The sequence below is a fragment of the Sinohyriopsis cumingii genome, chromosome 18, assembly GCF_028554795.1.
Source record: "Sinohyriopsis cumingii isolate HCF-2022 chromosome 18, ASM2855479v2, whole genome shotgun sequence".
In the NCBI taxonomy this organism is placed as follows: Eukaryota; Metazoa; Mollusca; class Bivalvia; order Unionida; family Unionidae; genus Sinohyriopsis; species Sinohyriopsis cumingii.
In genome coordinates this window covers 37489525-37513611 of record NC_142978.1, presented here as the reverse complement: position 1 = coordinate 37513611, position 24087 = coordinate 37489525, and the positions used below count along the sequence as shown (strand labels likewise).

The following is a 24087-nucleotide window of genomic DNA, read 5'->3' as shown; positions in this document are numbered from 1 at the left end:
TAAACAGTTTTTTAGTGTCTTCTTCAAACTCAACTTTTGATTCTTGCTGCGCTTGCAGATTTTTTCTAAATGAGTCTCTGACAGGAAGAAATTTTTTAATTGTTTCTAATCGTTCTCGTGCTGTTCTTGCAGTATGAGATTCTGGATGTACCATTTTATTATAACATAATAATTTAATTAATATCAGCAGAAGAGGAGCAGCAGAGAGGGTACCTACCAACGTTGGTCGTCAAACAAATAAACAAGAAATAAATAAACACGTAGAGTACTTTATTTTTTCAGATACTATTTCGAACTGAGGTTTTATTAGTACAATCGGTCATTGCAAAAATAAACATCTCAAGGAAAGTACATTTGTAAAATCTGGACCTTTCTACGAGATGATTTATTTGTTTGTTTTATTTGTTTTGTCGGAATTCTATGGTCTGTTCACCCTCTCTGCTGCTACATATGTAGCCTGACGCCTTGAAGCTTTTTTGGGGGTGGGGGGAGGGGGAGTGTGTGGTTAAGTTAAGAAACAAAACCTTTTTCATGCACAAAATTACATAAACAATTTATCAATTTTCACGAATTTTGTTTATCTTTTCATGAATTTATCAGCTATGAACAACTGTACAAGTATCCCACATCTGAATCTGGAGAAAAGATAAAGAGAGGAAACGTTTTGTCTTTTTGCATAATTTAATTCCATTAATTTACCTACGAAATATCAATCAGAACGGACCTACATTTTTCTCAACCTACAGAGCATGAATAATTATTTTAAAAAATTATGAATTAGTACAAGGCGGTCACTTTTACCTCAAAAGAAGTATAACTTTGTTGCATGCATAATAAAATATAAATATCATAGAAACAAAGAAATATAAGACAAAGAGCTGGAATAGCGGCCTTAATGTTTGGGATCCGTTTTTTTTTTTTTCTATAGCACGTTTCATGTTTATCGGAGTGTGTATCAAATATTACGTTTTTCTGTAAACATTTCTAATCAGATTTCTGTATTTATTCACTTCACTTTTTTCGCCATCCGATTCTTAAAATCATGTTCCGAAAATAAAATTTCGTTTCGTCAGCAGATTTTCACGGAGCCCTTACTTTCAAATCGAGGTTATGTGTTACGAGCTAAAATGAAGCTAAGTTTGTCAACAAAATAAGTCTATCGTTTGCTCAAAATGCTGTTACAGGAGCCAGTTCAGGTGAAAAAGAGTTGGATTGATTTACCATGTGCTCAGTTTTAGTCTGTTTGAAAGCCTCTTTACTCGGAAGAAGTGTTGAAAGGCTTAAATTTGAGGAATGAATGGCAACTTTCACATGTCGTTTCATGATTTTGCCACCAACAATCTTTGTGTATTCACGGATATATGTTGTATCAAGCATTTTAGCTTGTCCGATGATATAGCAAATAATTGTATTTTTCTTGGTATAAAAAATCTATGTAATTAATTTTGAAACCCCAAGAATACAGCTAGTGCTAGGGACATCATCCCCACCCTCCTCTGGATTCCATTCCGTATGTGTCAAGAGCCACTACGTAATTTAGCACGTTCTGGGAGCTGCTGTTGCGAGATTTTGTAATCGAAGCGATGCAGATGATAATAATTTTAATATGGAAAGTAGGATAGAAGATGTGCAAACGTTTTCTCACCTTTTATAGTTATCATTCCATTCCAGGAAAATGTCAGTGGCCAAGTGGGGGTATTAATTGAAATACACTGATATATTCGGATATAGCCAGATGTGATTAAGCTACACTTAGAGCATGTTTGATATGGTAATATAAAGATACTTTGAACACCAGGGTAGTAAAGTCCTACAATGTAAACATATCACATGTTATTTATGTTTTGGTGCTGTGTATTATTGCCTAAATAATGGCCTTGTGTAACATGTTCCTAAGTTGACTAAAATGAGAATGAATAGCCCATGCACTTGGCAGCCAATGTTGACATTCTTCAACAAATTTAGATCTAATTGGTTATTCTTACTTTGCTGTCTTTATCCTGTTGGAATGAAAATTTGACTGTAGCAAATGAATGCATTTCTATGTTTCATTCAGCTGGTTGGAATGTAATTAAAACTGGAAACGCCTAAACCAGCTTAGGATGAAGATGGTTTTTGTTTTGTTCAAGATATTTATCATCCTTTTGGCCAGTTTTGGCATTCCTAGCTTCCATCGTAATCAAGCCAACTGAAATGTAGGTAAGCAGAATTCGAAGGAAATAAAATCCATTTGCTTGTGCAAGAATTTGAATTTATAAAAAAATATATCAGATCAGAGGTCTCAGAAACACTTAATCACACATATTTGGACATAAATTTGTTATCTGGGATGCTTCAAGTGCCTATTGAGCAGAAAAATGTATTGGTCAATTGATCATTTTAGCTGTGTTGATATTTACAATGACAGAATTTAGTGGCTGAGAGACCATCAGATGTACATGTCATTATAAGAATATATCAAAAGAACATGATTCAATAGCTGCGTGGCAAGTTCAAAGACTCCGACTAGCTGCTGAGTGGTGGGAAAGTGTGCTGATATTTACATTGACTGAATTCAGAGGCAGAAAGACCCAGAGATGTACAGCCTAGTTCAGTTACATATAGACATTAATGCTTTAGTGTGTTGTCTATAAAGAGTTAGATTAGTGTTTAATAAGTATCAATGCAATTAGGATGAAGTTACTTGCGCAGAACTTTATGAAAGTAAAAAAAATGAACTGGTAGTTTATTAGAAATTTTACTGACTTGCAAGACAATTATCTCAGTACTCCTATTAGGTAAATTAATTACAATCTGCATTTTTAAAGTCATATCTCCATCCAAACATGCACTTTCAATTATGAATACAATAGGCATGAATATAATAATTTGCATTCATGTACAAAATGTGCTTATAAAAAACATATAACATAAGACAGATTGTTAAACTTGAACATAAAGTATTGCTTAAAACCAATGTTAAATGGATACTGAGAAGTGGAGGATATAATTCAAATATATATATATATAGTTTTTTGCTTTTCTCCTACTTTTCCATGTTCACCTTCCGTTTTTCCCTATTCTGTCCAAAAGGAGAAGTCATTTCTCCCCAAAATTAAGTCTAGCTTGACCCCTGTAAATATATATTGTTGTTCCAGTGTCAGAATTTTAAGGGACATAGAGTCCCTGTAGCTACTTTTTTATAGGGGACATTGCAAACTTTGGATGGATATTATTAATTTACCGTAATAAAAATAAACAGCGATTTTCAGTTAGCTAAATTGTGTTTGTAATTCATGCCTCCATTGTCCTGAAAAAGCTGCTGAAATTTCAAGGCTCAGTCATTATGAAGATGATTAAAGATTGGCTCCTTTTGTTATATTGCCTCCTTTAGTTAGATTGCCTCTATTTGTTAGGTGCCTTTCTTTAGTTAGATTGCCTTCTTTAGTTACATGGCCTTCTTTGATTAGATTGCCTTCTTTGATTACATTGCCTTCTTTATTTACTTTTTCTGCCCATGTAATTTCCAGCATCAGTCCTTCATCTATGATCAGTTTATTGCTTACCCACAGCAGAAGTAGTAGTAATGTTGCTGTATTGTGCTCTGGGCATGATATTGCAGGAATACTGTAATATTTTGTTAAGTGTTCTCTAATGTCTGTTGCACATAAAGGGAGCACCAATTTTTTTTCTTCAGTTAGATTACCTTTTTTAGTTAGATTTATTTCATTTGTTTCACTGCCTTCTCATATTATATTGTTGCCTTGTGTCAGATTGCTTTCTTTAGTTACATTGCGTTCTTTTGTTAGATTGCTATCTTGAATTAGATTTCTTTCTTTAGTTAGATCATGTATGTAAGTTCCCATCCAAAGATTGACTGATTTATCCACGTAAACCTTTTGTGGTGAAAAAGTGTAGTTATTAATTTCTTTATATAAGCCCAGTATAGTTGAGGAAGAAGGTGATTATCCTGTTTAATCCTTGTTGTCAGCCTTTGTCAAGGATTCTGTTGCATCATTTGTAATTACTACTCCTATATTTCAGGCTGCCATTTGGGATGCCCTAAACCATTATGCTTACCCAGATGCAACTTTTCTGGCCGAGAGGTTGTTTGCTGAAGGTGAGTTAAAATGAACTGTGCTAAATTTTGTCTTACATGTGTTACTTATGGCAAGATATACAGTACGCTTCTCCCTTGATAACTAGCACACAATAGGGTCTAAAAACATAGACTTATATATAAGCAAGGACATGAGTTACCAAGAGACCTCCCCCCAAAAAAGTTGTGCAATCGCTGTTAATGTTTTCTAATGAAATTTTTCGTTATTCTATGTAAATTACTTTTTTTTTTCTCAAGATGTGGAACATCTGAAGGATTGTTAACATTATTCCAGTCGGTTTCAAGAACCTTCATGTTTACATGAAAACATTTTGTTGTTTTTGTTTCCTGTCTATTATTGAAGAGCAGAGTTCAAAGAATGGAGTCAGCAAAGCAGGGAAACAGATTAACAGTTGATACACCACAAAACAAGATTATTTTTTCCAAAAAATCACAACATTTATTTTGTGTAGCAATCATCTGTGTCAGACTAAATCTTTGTTCTTTTAAGTTTGTAAAATATTGATGCCGTGATTTGATTGCAAGTAACAGTGAAACTTCTCATCCTTGAGGATATCTGTTAGTACCGATTCAGGATTTTTCTGAAACTTGCTTCTCCACAATGATAAATATCTTTGAAACACAGCTCTTTTTTTATAGAAAGTATTCATTTTGCTTAGCGGCCTTGTTATATTTGAGCACATTTATGATTGAGTAGCTTAATTTAAAGTAGTCTGATTATATTAAGTACACAATAATATTTATAGCAGTGTTCAATTGATCAGCTGAAATGAGTCCATCCAACATACGACTGGGGCTGCTAGATCTTACGCATGTAGGACTTGCATGCGTTTTAACATTTCTTTTTATTCCACATCCTTTATTTCATACAAAAGAGGCAGTTAATGTGATAATAGAAAGGAGGCCAGCTTTTAATTCAGCACAGCAAAACAACAGATACTTCCACAAGTCAGTATCAAAACACGGTCAGTACTTATTTAGGTTCGTGGAGAAATGCTCACTTACATGTCTTTAAAATGAAACATTTTATGTTTGAATGCAAGAGGGTACATTGCATTTAGGATCATTACTCTTAAACCTAGCTAAATAGTAGAACTAAAATACAAATTTCACTTGATAAGAAAACCCAGCTTAACTGGTTTTTATTTGTTAAAGTACTGCTTCCAGTAGAAGTAAAGGACATTTTCATTGATCGAAATTTCGTTGAGTACCATTATAGTATTATTTACAGTATACTAAAAATGTGATTTGGAAAGAAAATGTATAAAAAAATATGACTTCTTATTATATGTTGACAATTTCATAATATTGATTCAAATTTCCAGCCTCTGTCGTTTTCGACGACAAAATGAACAATATTTAAAAGTTTTAGTTACCAATTGTGATCATAATTTTTCTCAGGTTCAACAGATAGGGGTAATTTTTGTTAAATTTCTAGTTTAACAAAATGGGATCCATGCCTGACCCTGCATTATAATCAGGTTTGCAAGTTATCAGGGTGCGAGTTATCGAGGAATGGTTATGTATCAATTTATCATTTTTATATACACTATGTATCATTGTATCATTTATCCCATCTTTGGCAACATTGGTAAAAGGTTCAGTGTTGTAGACTTTAAAAGTCAGGGACATCTGTCTTTCTTCAAAGTAGTGGATCTGTTGTTACCATATTTACTGTATATCTTGGGACACGATAAAATAATTTTTTTTTCCTGTCACAGAACTTATGATGAAACTTTTTTTCACCTAGGTTGTATGTCACAAGACTTAAAAAACAAAATTGTGTTCGATTTCACCCTCCCGTACACACTGCATATTGCAATAAAATACTGTAGAATCGTCAATTTTCGTGGGGGACCAATTTTCAATTTTCATGGTTTTCATTTGTTGCCCTGAACCACGAATTTAAATCCTCAATGAAAAATGAGCCATGTAGGATGAAGGCCCCCTCCCCCCATTTTCTTACAGTGTTTAATTACTAGAGATTAACAAAGCTACTAGCAGTACTGTAATCTGGTAATTAAATATTTTAGCTTTCACATGTTTTTGTTTTATTTTTTTATTATTACCTTTTGAAACAAGAATTATAAATCATTTTGTTGTTTCAATGCACACGTTCAATAAGGTATCTGATAGCTGTAATTTTACACTCACTGCCTTAAATCGATATGTGAGGTAAGTAAGGATAGAGAGAAAATAGAGAAAAAGCATAAGCATTCAAAAAATAGTAATACTGAAAATTAATGAAAAAATAATACAAAATAACAGTATATGAAAATTAAATTTAATACTTATTCAAATTGATCCTTCATTTGAGTACAACTGTTGTTGAAATATTTAAATCCTTCTGAATGCACATTTCATTTTATCCATGCATTTTTAATCCAAAAGAACAACAATCTTGTAAAATACTATAACTATTTCTTGAAACACTATTATTATTGAAACACTATGTATATGCACTAATTACAGCAGATTATTAAAGCTCACACTTCACAGATTTTTGGACAAAGTCACTGTATCAACATATGTCAATCAAGTCTCATGGTACTCACAGATGCTTCTCAGGTAAATAATCCCCATATTACTGTATTAAACAATATTGCTTGATTAATGAGGTTGCAAGGTTTGCTAATACTGTTCACCGATTGTCACCAGTAACATCTTTATCCGTAATGGTGTCCATGACGTGTTTAACATACCACTCTGTTATAATCTCCTTGCTTTCTTTTCCGGGACAGTGATTGAAGCAGATGTTCTACTGCATCATTAGCTGCCCAGTAAGCAAGTGTCTGCACCATGTTCGCAGCTTCTAACGGGTTAGGAAGTGCAGGAACTGGGGGGGGGTCTAAGTTGAATTTTACCACTGTTAAGCCACTGTGTTAACACCATAATCATCAGAAAGTACTGATGGTGCAACTTGATGGACAGTGGTTTATTAAGAGATCGTTCATATGTACTTCAGTAACTGATTGGCCTAGTGTTTTTGACTGTTGGCTTCCTTTGATGTTGAGCACTCAAACGAAAACATGGCGAAAGTGATTAATCTTGACAGGTGGTTTTTTTGCGCTCATAGAGATGAAAGTATTGTTTTAGTGTTGTTGGCTGTGTCGGCTTCCACTGATGTTTCTTGATTTGGTAGAAAACACAGTGTAAGAATTGAACTTGCCAGGTCTTTGATTTATGCTCATACAGGTGGTAGTATTGGTTCTCAAAGGTTTGAACATTTTATCAGGCTGAAAGTGATCCAGCAAAATCATAAATGAGAGAGCAAGTGGATAGAGAAATATCAGCTGATTGCTTGAAGACATCTGCCATTCATGCATGACATTGTGTAAGGTGCAAAATAACCCAGATTGTACTATATCCAGTTTAACATTATAAGTGTCTCACAAATAAAAATCATTATATGAAAAATAATTTCACTGTGAGTGCAAGTTAAAATCTTTTCACTAGCAAAGGTTGCAAAAAAATATTATTAAAGCAAGTTAATGTTGTGTATACTATTTACCCTGCAGACATCAATGCCTGTTTGTATCAATTATTACAGATGGCAACAAATAGAAGCATGGGTGGTGAACAAGCACAACTGGTAATGAGCAATAAAGTCATTGTTTTGAGCTTACTGGCAGGATATCAGATACAAGGGTTATTTTATTGCAAAGAAAGCTGGATTCTTTTAAGTGTCATGATTGTTTGTTTTTACATGTACAAAGTTGGATGACACAAGGAAGCCAACTTAGGTTCCTATTTACGGTACTCAAGGAATTTTGAAAATAAATGAAAACAGTGGAACAGTTTCTTTAAAGTGACACAATCTAGTGCTTCTTGCACAGACATCAATGACCCAGCACTTCCCAGATGGAGGAAATATAAAATCATTTGATGCATTTATGAAGGCCAGAAGAGAAGATGATTTCGTCTAAAATATAATCCTTACCTGGGATGGAACTCCAGTGTACATGGATATCATTCCTGGATGGAGTGTTAATAAGAAGGTCAAAAGTGTGAGAATTTGTTTGATTTGTACAGATATAAAAAAAATCTAACTTCGGTTCTTAAAGTTTTTGCTGCAGGAGATTTTTCATGGTATGAGGGTGCTAAAAACTATCCACCAAAAGGATGGATCATATGTTGGGTTGATGGGGTGATGCTGAAGTAGGTTCATCTCAAGTACACAGTTTAAATTTTTTCAGAAATAAAATTTAAGTTTGAGTGTATTTTCTGACATGTAATTTTCAATTGATTTAAAAGGTGTCCTACCACTTAACAACAATTTTTTTTAATGTGTCCCCAAATATACAGTTTACAAGCAAATTACTTTAAAAAATAAGTTTTGGTGCCCTAGGAAACTCTTTGCCTCAAAATATGTGATAAATACAGTATCATTAGTGAACAGTTTTGTCATGACACTTCCTCTTTTGTAAAGACATCATGATATTTAAGTTATATTGTTGTTTTCTGTATGCATTGCCTGCCCAAGTCCTAAAGCCAGGCTTACAGCTAGTGAAATTTTTTAGTATTTCTTCCCCACTAATCATTGCCTTCATACTGTTGCTGTTTATATCTGACAAATATATGTTAATTGCAGAACTGAATGAAAAGAAGATTCACACAAGCCCAGGGCTTGTGGCCAATGAAAAATCACAAGCTTTGACGTAAATTCCTGACTGCAATTGCTGTACTTCAAATATGAAAAGATAAAATCAAAACCATGTTAAATTGACTTCTATCTTTTATTCAGATCTCAAAATATTTCATATAGAGTAATGTTATCCTCAAAGTCATGAGGTCAGCCATTGTCTGATTGCGCTATCAGTGTACTCCATACTACAGTAATTGGATAGGCATTTTTTATATTCCTTAATATGAGAAGCATCTGTTGTTTTATACACTTTTGTTTTACACTTTTGATGTTGTTTATAGGTGCCACTTAAAATGTGTAACCAGTGTTGCATTACACTAGTTTAAATGTCATCAAGCAACTGCTTAAATATTGTTCATGAAACTTTAACTTGAAACAAAGAAATAGCAATAAAACTAGACCATAAATTGTTTTTAATTAAATATATTCAAGTGTTTCTGCTGAAACTGTATTTTAGGCTCTCTTTCTTTTTTGTTTCACTTCCATCAATGGATGGCTGATTTTTAATCAAAGACTTAAAAGCCATTCTGGACCCATATTTGATCCTCTAATTATATGACCACACAAAATTCGGCATTTAACCTAAACTCTTCAGATTATGACAGTAATCAGTTAAGAGCTTCTTGTGTATATATGCTGGCCTTAATTCCATTACTTGGCCGCACATCATTGTACCGGTTTCAACGATTGTTGGAACAGTTCTGGTATGCACTGGACTGGTTTGTTCTGGTTTTTGTATAGCACATAAATATCCATAATAGTAATTTGTCCTACCTCCAGTAGAATCACATGTATGTTACTGTCATGTGAGCATTAATTATAGGCAACCCAGGCAATCTGTTTCTCAGTCATAGGTCACATGCTTCTGTTGTACAGTTTTCAGCTATTGCTTAAAGTAAGTACAAGATCTCGTTAGGTATATGGCAATAAATAATGATTTACTAGTCAGGCAACATCTTGAAAATAAATTTGCACATTTTATCACTGCGATTGCTGTTTTATCAGGCAATTGAGATTTGTTTGGACAACTTCACTGCCACTTGCACCTCTGGTATCTTGCTTAGAATACAGGAGATGCCCAATCTGAAATTAGAAGGCATCGAGTTATCAGATTTTTTGAGCACTGATTGATTAATATGTACTACAAATGAATTTCATTGGCTTCTGAATGTGTGGTGGTCTTATTGACAAACATGCTTTTGTTAAAATCAGTTTGTGTGCTAATTTAGAAGCCCTAAAAATATCGACCTAGTTATGATTTTACTGCCAATCATGTAAACTGAAACTCTAGGAAATGAGTAAGCTTTTTCAACCTCTCCCCCAGCAACTGCATACTGAAATACTGAATCATTAAAAAAGCTTTTAGCCTAGGACTTTGAAGACACACACACATTTATATATATATATATATTCAACATATACCTTAATCTGCTGTTGCATAATGTTCCAGTAGATCAGGGTCTGTGCTGATTGTTTTACATTGATTATTCCTAACAAATGTAATGGCAGATCTGGGTCTGTGGTGTTTACAGTTGGATTTGACCAGTGTTTCTCCTGAAAACATAGTGGGATAGGGTGGTATAGGTATCCTAAGTAATTTGTATATTTTGATACAAATTTACGTAGCTTGTAGAGTTTTCATTGATGGTTTTGCAATTTAAAAACATTGTCCTGTAGCTCACTTCTTATTTTTGCATCACTTTTTGTTTACACTGGAGGAAGGAGTTACTTCATGTAGATTTAGTATCACTGCTACACAGGTTCAAAATTTAAGATATATTTGCTGTAATTGTGAAAGTTGAGCAAATTGTACTTAATTAATAACAGTTTTACACATTTTTCTTAGTTTGTATTTTTATCTGCATGCTTTTTGAAAGACTGATTATGCTGTCATGTCTGTTAGTCATTTAGCATAACTCATCTTACATGTTTTGAGTACAGACTTGAAGCTTTGAGGGTGGTACAAAGATGTGTACATTTTTTATATCATCTGTTGTGGTGGAGCTAAGTGGTAAGGGTGGTTTTTAATGCCAAGTCTAATTAAAATACAAGCAATTTAAAAGTATAGTCTAGTTTTCATTTATTTTCCCAAACAGTTTAGCACCGAGGGATCTTGTGCTAAAAAAAACTATAAAGTGTGTTTAAGGTCAAGATAAATTGAATAAAGAAGAATCTAAAAAGAAATAAAAAATTAAGGATACTTGATCAAGCAGACAATGATGGACTTGAAACACCAATACAGCATTATGGAATAGATAAGAAATCTGGCATAAAAACCTGCACAGCACTGATTCAAGGATGTGAAACTTTAGCAGAGTTCATGTTAGTGAATAATCATATTTTGGAGCAGAGATATCCAAGAGACAGTACCTGTGAGCATTGGAAAATTGTACATAACAACTATTAAGTATAAGAAAAAGTTGGCTAAGCTAACGATGCATATGCCACTTCAGACAACAGACTGTAAAAGGGGGGGGGGTCTGGGCATAACAGTATTCATATACAGGTGAAGAAACAGATAAAGTTCAGAAACAATAAAGTTCAGAAACAATCAACAGATTAATGATTATAGAACTAGAGGGGGCATCTTTTGAGGATTGTGATTTCATTAAGGCCTAACATAGTGGATCAGGAAGACAGATAGATTTTAAAGTGCTTGGTAAATATTGAACTATGGTCAGTTCCCCCTCTCCCTTTTGTTTTGTTTACTTTCCCCTTACTTTGGTGATGAGTGGGAGGGGGAGATCCCACATTTAGATAAAATCCTGCAGGATCTCTGTATTCTTGCCCACTTTGGAGACTTGTTGAGATTACACCATTGGGTCTGAAATGCTGTTGAGATTACACTGTTGGGTTTGAAATGTTGTTGAGATTACACCGTTAGGTCTGAAATGTTGCTTCTGTGTTGCTTATTGGATATTGCTGATATGCATATTTTTAGACATGTGTTGGTACTTGCATTGATCAAAGAGTTTGAAATAAATAAAGTTGAAACTAATGACACAGGGAGACAAAATCATAAATGCATTCAGTAAAAACAATGCATACACTGTGTGAACATGAGAAGACCAATGCTTATTTACAGTGTTGCAAGATTGGCTGCTGTGCCTGTAGTGGCATAGCTAGGAAGTGGGGGGATTTCCAGTGTTGCAAGATTGGCTGCTGTGCCTATAGTGGCATAGCTAGGAAGTGGGGGGATTTACAGTATTGCAAGACTGGCTAATGTGCATAGTGGCATAGCTAGGAAGTGGGGGGGATTTGCAGGGTTTCAAGATTGGCTACTGTGCCTATAGTGGCATAGCTTGGAAGTGGGGGGATTTGGAGTGTTGCAAGATTGGCTACTGTGCCCATAGTGGCATAACTAGGAAGTGGGGGAATTTGCAGTGTTGCAAGATTGGCTACTGCGCCCATAGTGGCATAACTTGGACATGGGGGGATTTACATTGTTGCAAGATTGGCTACTGTGCCCATAGTGGCATAGCTAGGAAGTGGGGGGATTTACAGTGTTGCAAGATTGGCTACTGAGTCCGTAGTGGCATAGCTAGGAAGTGGGGGGATTTACAGTGTTGCTCGATTGGCTACTGTGCCCATAGTGGCATAGCTAGGAAGTGGGAGGATTTACAGTATTGCAAGATTGGCTACTGTGCCCATAGTGGCATAGCTAGGAAGTGGGGGGATTAACATTGTTGCAACATTGGCTACTGTGCCCATAGTGGCATAACTAGGAAGTGGGGGGGGGGATTTACATTGTTGCAACATTGGCTACTGTGCCCATAGTGGCATAACTAGGAAGTGGGGGGGATTTACATTGTTGCAAGATTGGCTACTGTGCCCATAGTGGCATAGCTAGGAAGTGGGGGATTTACATTGTTGCAAGATTGGCTACTGTGCCCATAGTGGCATAGCTAGGAGGTGGGGGGATTTACATTGTTGCAAGATTGGCTACTGTGGCCGTAGTGTCATAGCTAGGAAGTGGGGGGATTTACAGTATTGCAAGATTGGCTACTGTGCCCATAGTGGCATAGCTAGGAAGTGGGAGGATTTACATTGTTGCAAGATTGGCTACTGTGCCCATAGTGGCATAACTAGGAAGTGGGGGGATTTACATTGTTGCAAGATTGGCTACTGTGCCCATAGTGGCATAGCTAGGAAGTGGGGGAGATTTACAGTGTTGCAAGATTGACTAATGTGTTAGTCCATGCCTGTAGTGGCATAGCTAGGAAGTGGGAGGATTTACGGTGTTGCAAGATTTGCTACTAGCTAGGAAGTGAGGGATTTACATTGTTGCAAGATTGGCTACTGTGCCCGTAGTGGTATAGCTAGAAAGTGGGAGGATTTACGGTGTTGCAAGATTGGCTACTGTGCCTGTAGTGGCATAGCTAGGAAGTGGGGGGATTTACAGTGTTGCAAGATTGACTACTGTGCCTGTAGTGGCATAGCTAGGAAGTGGGGGGATTTACAGTGTTGCAAGATTGGCTTCTGTGCTTGTAGTGGCATAGCTAGGAAGTGGGAGGATTTACAGTGTTGCAAGATTGGCTACTGTGGCTGTAGTGGCATAGCTAGGAAGTGGGGGGATTTACAGTGTTGCAAGATTGGCTGCTGTGCCCCTAATGGCATAGCTAGGAATTGGGGGGGGGGATCTACATGGCATGCTACTGGCAAATTCTAATCATATGTTGTTTTCTTTCTTTATCACTAAATAATATCTCTGTCTTTTTCCAGTTTCCAGCAATGAAGCACTGTATTTATTAGGCACATGTTACTATCGTTCTGGTAAACCTAAACTGACCTACATGCTGCTACAAAAAAGTGGTTGCCCCACCCCCCAGTGTAAATATCTAATGGCAAAGTGCTGTATGGATGTGTGCAAGTAAGTAAAACATTGTCCAGTATATGACTTCGTCCATTTTAAACTTGATTTTGTGTTTATTTCATATTTTCTTTTAGTTAGATGCATTCTACTCGTCTGTTCAAATTGCATGTGTCCACTGTCTCATCTAAAGTCATAATGGGTAGAATATATTGCAGGCTATTTAAAATACTGTAAAACAGAAGTATTTTTGTCTGATGTGGGTTATTGAGGAATTTGAATTAGTAAATAAATTCCTAGAAGAATATGCAGATAAAAATAATCTGTGCAAAAATTGTTCCAAATAATGTTGTATGTTATTGATACCTTGATATTTGTATAGAGTCTCGATAAATTTGATTAGACTTGATTATCCTTTTACCCTGCTGTTGAGTTAATACGATAATTGTAATCGGAATATTTTGCATCAATTTATTGAGACTAGATTGTATTTACAAATAATCTTTGTTCTTTCACTTCTGCAAGGTTTTGTAAATAATGTATAAGCTTAATCACTGCTCCTTTGGTAATTTGTCTCGGTGTACAAGTATTATTTATAACTGGACCAAAAATTAAGTGTTAAGCCAGTAGTGTCAATTTCTGTGGTCTCTTAATCATTTTGATAATGTTGATTGTGAAGATTAAGGAAATGGAAGAATTATGATCTGGTTGATCATAATTATCCCAACACTTTTTCAGTCTCCAGTTTTCGGAAATAGTGACCTATTTTGAGATACTATCAAATTGAATAAAGTTAGGTGGCAAATTTTTGTACATTACAGGTTTTTTACAAATATTTTCATATTATGTGAGGTGTCATATATTGCTGTTTGACCTGCAGAGCGAATATAGCACCAGCTGTTAATGAACTCATTTTGCCTTCTGATTATTTAAATTCACTTCTCTTGATTTTTCCATTACTTTACCTTATTTATCTGAGTCGATGTCACTTTGCACAAAACTGGGAGTTCAAATATACCCTAGGAGGTGTAGATGTAGATCTTTATTTATGACTTATTAGGGGGGAAGGTTTTAAAAAATATCTCAAACTCGTTTAAGTGTTGTAGGTGAAGATATTACAGTTGATATATGTTATTCTTAAAGGCAGAGAGATGTCAGGTTTTATGATTGCACCATTCTGCATCATTAATTATGTGGATTATATGAAGATCTTACTACTGTGTCATAAATTATACATTGGAGATGCATTGTATTGCCTGTGGACTGGTTTACCACACTATTTTTTTCCTGGTACATGTATTTCATACTATGGTACTTGTCACTGTATCAGTACTTCTGTAGCTTATGTCAGTAAGGAATGTACAGAAAATTCCCTAGTAATCTTTTTAAGAATTTACCAGCATGTTTTTGTTTTTCATGACAACATAATTTAAAAAGTATATTTTTTTTTACAAAGGGATAATATTTGTCTCAAATTAATTTTGAAGATTACAGATATAATTTTAATTTTAATCTTTTAATCACATGAATATGTGTCACATATGCCAACATGGTGGATTATTGGGATGTTGTGAAAAATATTGGGCCAAATCCAACTTTTGGAGAAATTTTGCATTTAAAAAAACAACAAAAAAATGTCAATTATTAGTTATTTACTTGCATATGTGAATGTGTGAAGTACATGAATGCCTTCGTAAGATGGAAAATTGTTGTATTATGTTAAGAAATTTTTTGTGATACCCAGTTCTATTATCCTTATTACATGATGATTATACCATTTTGTCATATATTATACCTATATGATTACACCATTTTTTGTCATGTATTAAGCATATATGATTGGACCATTATGTGTCATAAATTAGACATATCACATGATTACACCATTATGTGTCATAAATTATACTTTTCACATAATTACACCATTATGTGTCACGAATTATACATATCACATGATTATACCATGTGTCATGAATTATACATATCACATGATTGCACCATATATGTCATGAACTATACATATCACATGATTACACCATTATGTGTCATGAATTATACATATCACATAATTACACCATTATGTGTCATGAATTATACATATCACATGATTACACCATTGTGTGTCATGAATGATAACTTTTCACATGATTACACCATTATGTGTCATGAATTATACATACATATTACATGATTACACCATTGTGTGACATGAATTATACATATTACATGATTACACCATTATGTGTCATGAATTATATTACACGATGATTAACACCTCTGTTTACCACACTGATTTTACATTTACAGATATTCTGAGGTGGAGAGTGTTTTGGCTGGAAATATTCTGACAAAGACTAAAAGCTTTGATGAAATAGAATCTGAATATGGTAGTCTTGCTAGTCATGTATTTTCCCTACTTGGTGCTATGTACAGGTAAGAGACATTTCAGATAGAATCTGAATGTGGTAGTCTTACTAGTCATGTATTTCCCTACTTGGTACAACGTGCAGGTAAGTGATGCTTCAGACTGAATCTGAATGTGGTAGGCTTGTTAGTCATGTATTTCCCCTACTTTGTCCTGTGTACAGGGAAGAGATCCAGCATCAGCAAAGGTTGAGACATAAATGTCAGGTTTGGGTGGCAGTGGTGGGATATATGTCAGTGTTAGAAAGCTGAAAAGATATTAATTTAATCATTCAGCTACTATTTTTAGTCCAAGAATAGATAATGGACCAATATTGCAGTCACTTTTTCATCAAAGACGTTTTAATGGTTCAAAATTTTCAAGGAATCTTATGTCAAATTCGGCAAAAGCATAGAACTGATGATGATAACTTCTGCATATTTGATAGTAAATACTTGATGGGAACAGTATTTTAACTTAAAATGCATTATAAATTTTTGAACAAGGGTGATGTGTCAATCATTGGTTTGACAGGCTCTGTATTTGGTCTGTTTCTGTCATTTCCATGACAAAATCTTAGATGTAAGATTATTATCATCTCTGTAATTTCACTCATAAATTTTGAGAACATTCTTAAAAAAGTGACTGCTGTATAAGAGTACATTCCTTATTTGCTATTTATAGCAACTGTATATGACCCATTTCAAGAAAACAGATGGGTTTCTTCAAAAGTGAACTTTGCCTAGAAGACTGATTTTACTGATAAGCTAGTTTGTGAACCAGTCTGTAATTTTAAAGAAAATGGCACCAGACATAAATTGAAATGCCTTATGGTTTGAGTTGTGGATGTTATATGACAGAAAATGTCAGAGCAGATGGATCATTTTAAACTTCCAAAAAATGTCAGATAAGAAAAAAGGACAAATCAACACCATCTTACAAACATTAAAAGAAGAATAATAGAGTAATGTAATACAGCACTCTGAGCACCTGACCATGATCATTGCAAAATTCCATTCGAGACCATTCAGCGAAAGTTACACATGTAGACTACTTGAAGTGAGTGCTGAATATAAATAATTTTCCAGCATATTTTTGCGTGTGTTTGTATTCTGGTTCTAATCCATATGGATTTTGCCCTTTTGACAAGAATTTGACCTGCTGCAATACATGTTAGCATAAAAATAAATGTATCTGTTTCATACGCACTGTAATTCTGGCAAGTAAAAATTTGATAACATTCTTTATGCCCAAATTATGCTTTTTTTGCCATTTATGATAGCAGTAATTATGCTTATACCTCTCTGGGTTGGCATGTAAGCAACAATAATAATAACAATAATAATAATATATGACTAATAGTGTTTGGTGTTTAATAGTGTTCAAAACTAAGTTTGAAAGTGGTACCTACATTCAGATGTCACCAGTGTTAAGAGGTCATTTATAACCTTTTCCTATATGTGACTTTTTAAGACAAGTTTGACCATATTTAAGATTTTCAAAAGTTTATGTTTTTACATTTTCTAAACCAGGGATCTCAAACTCAAATCATCACTAGGGCCAAATTTTGAGAGAATGAGAGACCATCTATCCATAACGAAGTCGGCATTAAAAAGCTGTGTTACATGTGATTAATATACTTTAAGCTCTTAGACTTTATTATCAACAAGAATTTATCCATTTGCTAGAAATTGTACTGTTTGGTATCAGTGTCAAAGAAAAGCAATGACAACTTGTGCTGGTGAGTTAACCAGTGTGCATCATAAAGGGAATTAACTCTAATTATTTTGAGGGAAAACAGTTGAATTATTGTTGCTTTGTAGAAGTAAGAGTATACTCACAGCTTTTAGACCTTTTGTTTTTGTTTATAAGTATTTACCACTTCATAGTAACTGCAAAACTATGGAGTTGTCAAGACATGAAATATTCACAGTAATGATTATCTTATAAAATATTTTTCAGTAAAACAGAACGCCCTCAAAGAGCTGCAGAATGTCACAGGAAATGTTTGAAGCTAAATCCATTGTTATGGACTGCTTATGAGAAGCTCTGTCAGTTAGGTAAGGTTTGAAATTAAAAGTTTTTGAGGAACCTTAGCAAATTTATTGTATTGGACTTGAGCATCCCTACTTAGCAGAAAATTCGGAATAATAATCTGAGTTGTCCAACATCAACAGTTACAAAACTGTGGATTATCTGAAAGAAGAAACACTGGTGTCCAAGCAGGAACTTGATTTTCTGACCATTTACAGGTACCAAACTTTGAATGGCTTGCACTTGAGGTAAGGAAGAACCCCATTGAATGTGGATTAGAAAATAAAAGGTTAAAATCTCTTAGACAGAAAGAAGAAAAGTGTACAAAAACTTTACTACAGTTGTATGTCATGTGGAAATTTATCCATATTGTAATGGAATATTTAAGAAGGGGGTACAGTTCTTGGTGATTGCTTGAATGATAAATACTGTATTGGACCTAGTCAGAAGCCGGCTCTTAACTAATGTCTCCTCATGTGTAGGAGCTGATTATTTATTAAGGCAGGGGTGGGTGTGTTTTTTAAAGCAGAATAAGTTAATTGTAAGTCTCATAATCAAAGAAGAAAATTACGGTAGATATTATCAATACTAATACCTCTTAATTATTTTCATAATAGCTCATACTGAAAATGCACCAGCAGATAATGGCAGCAATGTTTGGTATTTTAGATGCCACTGCTTTCAGATTGCTTGGGGTTTAGGGTTCTTAGTGGGTGGGTGTGTCTGCTGTACATATCTTTATTATCAAAAGAGTTTGAGATGCTGGCCGAGCATGTTTTAACTACATCATGCAAAATCAATGGATACATACATTTCAAGTCGAACTACAAACAATATTGACCCTGATCTGCCAGCTCATAATGTGCCAATGGATCAGGGTCTCTCTGCTGTTTGTTGTACTGATTATTCCTGACAGCTTCACATCTGCTGGCACATTATGCAGTTTGGCTTATCAGGGTCTGAACAGTTTGCAGTTTTAGCTTTTTCTGGAAGTTGTGCTATATTACACTATAAGAACTTAAAAGAAGAGGCTTTTTAACAGAATATTTTTTTAAACAAAATATTTTTTTCACAATTTGCAGTAACACAATACTGATAAGTTTTCTGTATGTACAGTGCCTTAGAGACTTAATTGTCTGCTGTCTGTCTTTGGGAATTTCTGACATCATATACTGGTTAATTCTTATAATTTATTGGACATATAATTAGCCTTAATGAGAGTGATTTTCTTATTTGTGACTGATAATACTGTGAAAGACATGACTGCAGTTAATTGTAGGTTGCTGCCAGATGGTTTTCTGTGACCATCTGGCAAAATTGGATACATTTTGTCTAACACTATAGTGTTATCCACTTTGTTGTGAATGGCATGTTGTCAAATATGATCCAATCATTTGCAAAGAAACAGATTTCTGGCAGTCAGCCTGAAGGGTCAGCGGTTAAGGTCAGGGTACAAGGCTGAAAATAATCTTTGTCTTGAAGCCTGGGATAAGAGTTTAAATTTGTCTGCAGAAGAACAGTATCGCATCCAGTACAAAAATATTTGTATGGGACATGAAGAAAAAATTGATAAGTAGTATTTCAAAAATGGGGTAAGCCTGGTCTAGTTTTGGGGTTAGAGTTTGTGGCTAACCATTGCAAGCAGATGAAACTACACCAGGACTGTGCAAGCCATGCAAGTGATTCCTGATACTTGAGTAATTGGTGTCGTGAGTTACCAAATTTTTACTATATTTCTGCAGTGTTGTCCAAATATTACTTTTAGACATGACTTTTTATTGTTGTTTTTTTTTGGTCATACTTTTATGTTTGTTATTAAAGTTATTCATCATGTCAGCCTTTTTCATGTTCTGAAGGTGAAAAAGTTGATCCTGCCATTGTCTTTCGTGTTCCTAACCAGTCTGCTCAAGTCAGTACAACAATGAATAACAATCCTTTGGTTAAAACTACAAAGATAAACATTCAAGTTCCCCAACCATCTTTTCCCCTCCCTATGATGACAGATGTCCTGACACCTATTGCCGAGGTTCCAGCCACACAGAGTCAAGGAACAGATTCTAAAAATTGGGTTCGTATATTTTTAATGTGCATACATGATTATGTCTTTCGATGTGATAATCTTGCATGGATCACACAGTCCAATGTGATCAGTCTAACTCCTGTCAATGTATTCTATGACTGGAAACAATTTGTTGCAGATCATTCAAGATTATTTTGAGGATAATGAGTTCTTGTAAAATGATATGCATTATAATTCACAGGTGTATGAAATCATGGATCTCCTATGAGCTTGGTTACAGAATTTAGTGAATTATTAATTATACTATATACATTGAAGCAGGTTCTTTTAAGAAATGTCCAATTTTTCATTTCATTTGCATTAATTTTGCTTATGTTCCATTTAGATTAGATTGGAGATTTCCATCTCAGCAGTCATCTCATTCCTTTTTGTTTACAGTCTCAGAAATGCATTTTGATTTTGCATTTCATTTGCATTAATTTTGCTTATGTTCCATTTAGATTAGATTGGAGATTTCCATCTCAGCAGTCATCTCATTCCTTTTTGTTTACAGTCTCAGAAATGCACTTCCATTCATCCTTTCCTTCTGAAATTCAAAATTAAAAATATATGATCACAGCTATAATGTATAAATATGGTTGCAGAGCATTTGTCAGCAAATGTTATTTTTTATTTCAAAAATCTGTGATGCAACTTCTCAAAAATATTACCATACTTTTACTGAACTTTGCAAAATGCATTTTGACATGAAGGGCTTCTAAACTTGTAACAAGGATTCCAATCAGCTGTAAAATATGACTGCTGTTACTGGAAATAGAAAAAAATTATTTCTTAACAAGCACTTATCATAATTTAATCCAATTTGATAAAGTCTCCTTGCTCGAAGGGCTTTCAGACATAACAATGGGCCTTTTCATTGATTATCATGCTGGACTTGCAGACATAACAGTGGACCATTTCATTGATTATGACGCTGGACTTTTAGACATAACATTCGGCTATTTCATTGATTATCATGCTGGACTTGCAGACATAATAGTGGGCCATTTTATTGATTATCATGCTGAACTTGCAGATGTAACAGTGGACCATTTCAGTGATTATCGTATTCAGACTTGCAGACATAACAGTGGGCCATTTTATTGATTATCACATTCAGACTTGTAGACATAACAGTGGGCCATTTCATTGATTACCATGATGGACTTGCAGACATAATAGTGGGCCAATTCATTGATTATCACATTCGGACTTGTAGACATAACAGTGGACCATTTCATTGATTATCATGCTGGACTTGCAGCCATAACAGTGGGCCATTTCAGTGATTATCACATTCAGACTTGTAGACATAAAAGTGGGCCATTTCATTGATTATCACATTCGGACTTGCAGACATAACAGTGGGCCATTTCATTGATATCACTTGCAGACATAACAGTGGGCCATTTCATTGATTATCACATTCAGACTTGAAGACATAACAGTGGGCCATTTCATTGATTATCACATGCAGACTTGCAGACATAACAGTGGGCCATTTCATTGATTATCACATGCAGACTAGCAGACATAACAGTGAACCATTTCATTGATTATCACATGCAGACTAGCAGACATAACAGTGGACCATTTCATTGATTATCACATTCAGACTTGCAGACATAACAGTGGGCCATTTCATTGATTATCACTTGCAGACATAACAGTGGACCATTTCATTGATTATCACATGCAGACTAGCAGACATAACAGTGGGTCATTTTATTGATTATCACATTCAGACTTGTAGACATAACAGTGGGCCATTTCATTGATTATCACATTCAGACTTGTAGACATAAAAGTGGGCCATTTCATTGATTATCACATTCGGACTTGCAGACATAACAGTGGGCCATTTCATTGATTATCACATGCAGACTAGCAGACATAACAGTGAACCATTTCATTGATTATCACATGCAGACTAGCAGACATAACAGTGGACCATTTCATTGATTATCACATTCAGACTTGCAGACATAACAGTGGGCCATTTCATTGATTATCACTTGCAGAGATAACAGTGGACCATTTCATTGATTATCACATGCAGACTAGCAGACATAACAGTGGAGCATTTCATTGATTATCACATTCAGACTTGCAGACATAACTGGGGGCCATTTCATTGATTATCACATGCAGACTTGCAGACATAACAGTGGGCCATTTCACTGATTATCACATGCAGACTAGCAGACATAACAGTGGAGCATTTCATTGATTATCACATTCAGACTTGCAGACATAACTGTGGGCCATTTCATTGATTATCACATTCAGACTTGCAGACATAACAGTGGACCATTTCATTGATTATCACATGCAGACTAGCAGACATAACAGTGGACCATTTCATTGATTATCACATGCAGACTAGCAGACATAACAGTGGACCATTTCATTGATTATCACATTCAGACTTGCAGACATAACAGTGGACCATTTCATTGATTATCATGCTGGACTTTCAGACATAACAGTCGGCCATTTCATTATCACATTCAGAAATGGTGAGGGTTTCAATCCTACCATTGGATCAGTCAGGGTCAGCTACCATGGTGTCCTTTCTTAAGGCATTTACTCTATTTGCCATGGTATTAAGTAACCTTCTTGTGTCGCTCTATTGTAATACACCAGACTAATCCAAAACCAAAATCACTTGCTGATAATCAATCTTAACTGAATTTGTTTTGATAAACAATGCAAAAGAGTCTAATTAATTAAACATCCAAGATTGTTCAGTTTAATGAAAAGGTATCATGTTGCCTGCATAAAGGTATTGTGGCTATGTAATGAAGGTGTTGGATGAAATGAAGTAGTAAGTGAACTTCCAAGATTAAAGCATATCATGAATTAAAAAAAATAAATTATCTTCAAAACTTTATGCTTGATTTTAAACAGTTACACTTAATGAGAATAATACAGTTTTGTTAAGGAATTTGTTTTAGAAGTGGAGGTTCCTTATTGATCATGATGTTAAAAATAGCAATTATAAAGAGAGATTTATGAGCCAAAGATGTGACAACATTCTAAATCATGGCCTTAGGTTTGAATTAGAGTCAATTGATGTCAAATATATCAGGTACCATAGCAAGACAGTTATTCTCAGTTTTTAGCTATTTAATGTCAAATGTGTCTAGCAGCTTTGGGTAATTCAGCAGGACAGTAATTCTCATTTATCAGTCATTTAATGTCAAACATGTGTGTCTAGCAGCTACAGGTAATTTAGCACAACAGTGATTCTCGTTATCAGTCATTTAATGTCAAACACGTGTCTAGCAGCTTCAGGTAATTTAGCACAACACTAATTCTCATTTATCAGTCATTTAATGTCAGATGTGTCTAGCAGCTACAGGTAATTTAGCACAATAGTGATTCTCAGTTATCAGTCATTTAATGTCAAACGTGTCTAGCAGCTTCAGGTAATTTAGCACAACAATAATTTTCAGTTATCAGTTATTTAATGTCAGACATATGTGTCTAGCAGCTTCAGGTAATTTAGCACAACAGTAATTCTCAGCAGTCATTTAATGTCAAACATGTGTCTAGCAGCTTCATGTAATTTAGCACAACAGTAATTCTCAGTTATCAGTCATTTAATGCCAAACATCTGTCTAGCAGCTTCATGTAATTTAGCACAACAGTGATTCTCAGTTATCAGTCATTTTATGTTAAATATCTGACAGCTTCAGGTACCTCAGCAAGACAGTAATTCTCAGTTACCGGTGACACCGGAGAGCTGTCAAGAACACCCAGGATTTAAAGACATCATGCTAGCCCCCAAGTCAGAGCGAAAAGTGCCAGCCCCAAATGTACATGTAGGAAGAGGATTAGCATTGAAACAAGCGTTGTTCCAGAGCCCCTTGTCTCCTAGGTATCGACACATGTAAATAGTTATCCAGTTTAGTTGATGATAATGATGTTGATGGTGGTGGCTTTAGTTATGATGGTAATAGCAGTGATCGTGATGATGTTAACTTTAATAATAATAAGAAGAAGAAGAACTATATAAACAGCATCAATAATG

The 24087-nt window shown here is 34.8% G+C and overlaps 1 protein-coding gene across 1 annotated transcript in view; it reads left to right on the top strand.

The window, feature by feature from the left end:
- The first annotated feature begins 1084 nt into the window (after window positions 1-1084).
- The window catches only part of LOC149776418 (cell division cycle protein 27 homolog), an 83561-nt gene continuing 60558 nt past the window's right edge, over window positions 1085-24087 (top strand). The window contains exons 1-7 of the mRNA XM_089940830.1: window positions 1085-1196; window positions 4024-4099; window positions 13467-13614; window positions 15862-15987; window positions 17921-18018; window positions 19849-20060; window positions 23747-23934. Of these exons, the coding sequence (XP_089796956.1) occupies window positions 1173-1196; window positions 4024-4099; window positions 13467-13614; window positions 15862-15987; window positions 17921-18018; window positions 19849-20060; window positions 23747-23934 (872 nt within the window). The 5' untranslated portion in view covers window positions 1085-1172. The remainder of the gene's footprint in view (window positions 1197-4023; window positions 4100-13466; window positions 13615-15861; window positions 15988-17920; window positions 18019-19848; window positions 20061-23746; window positions 23935-24087) is intronic.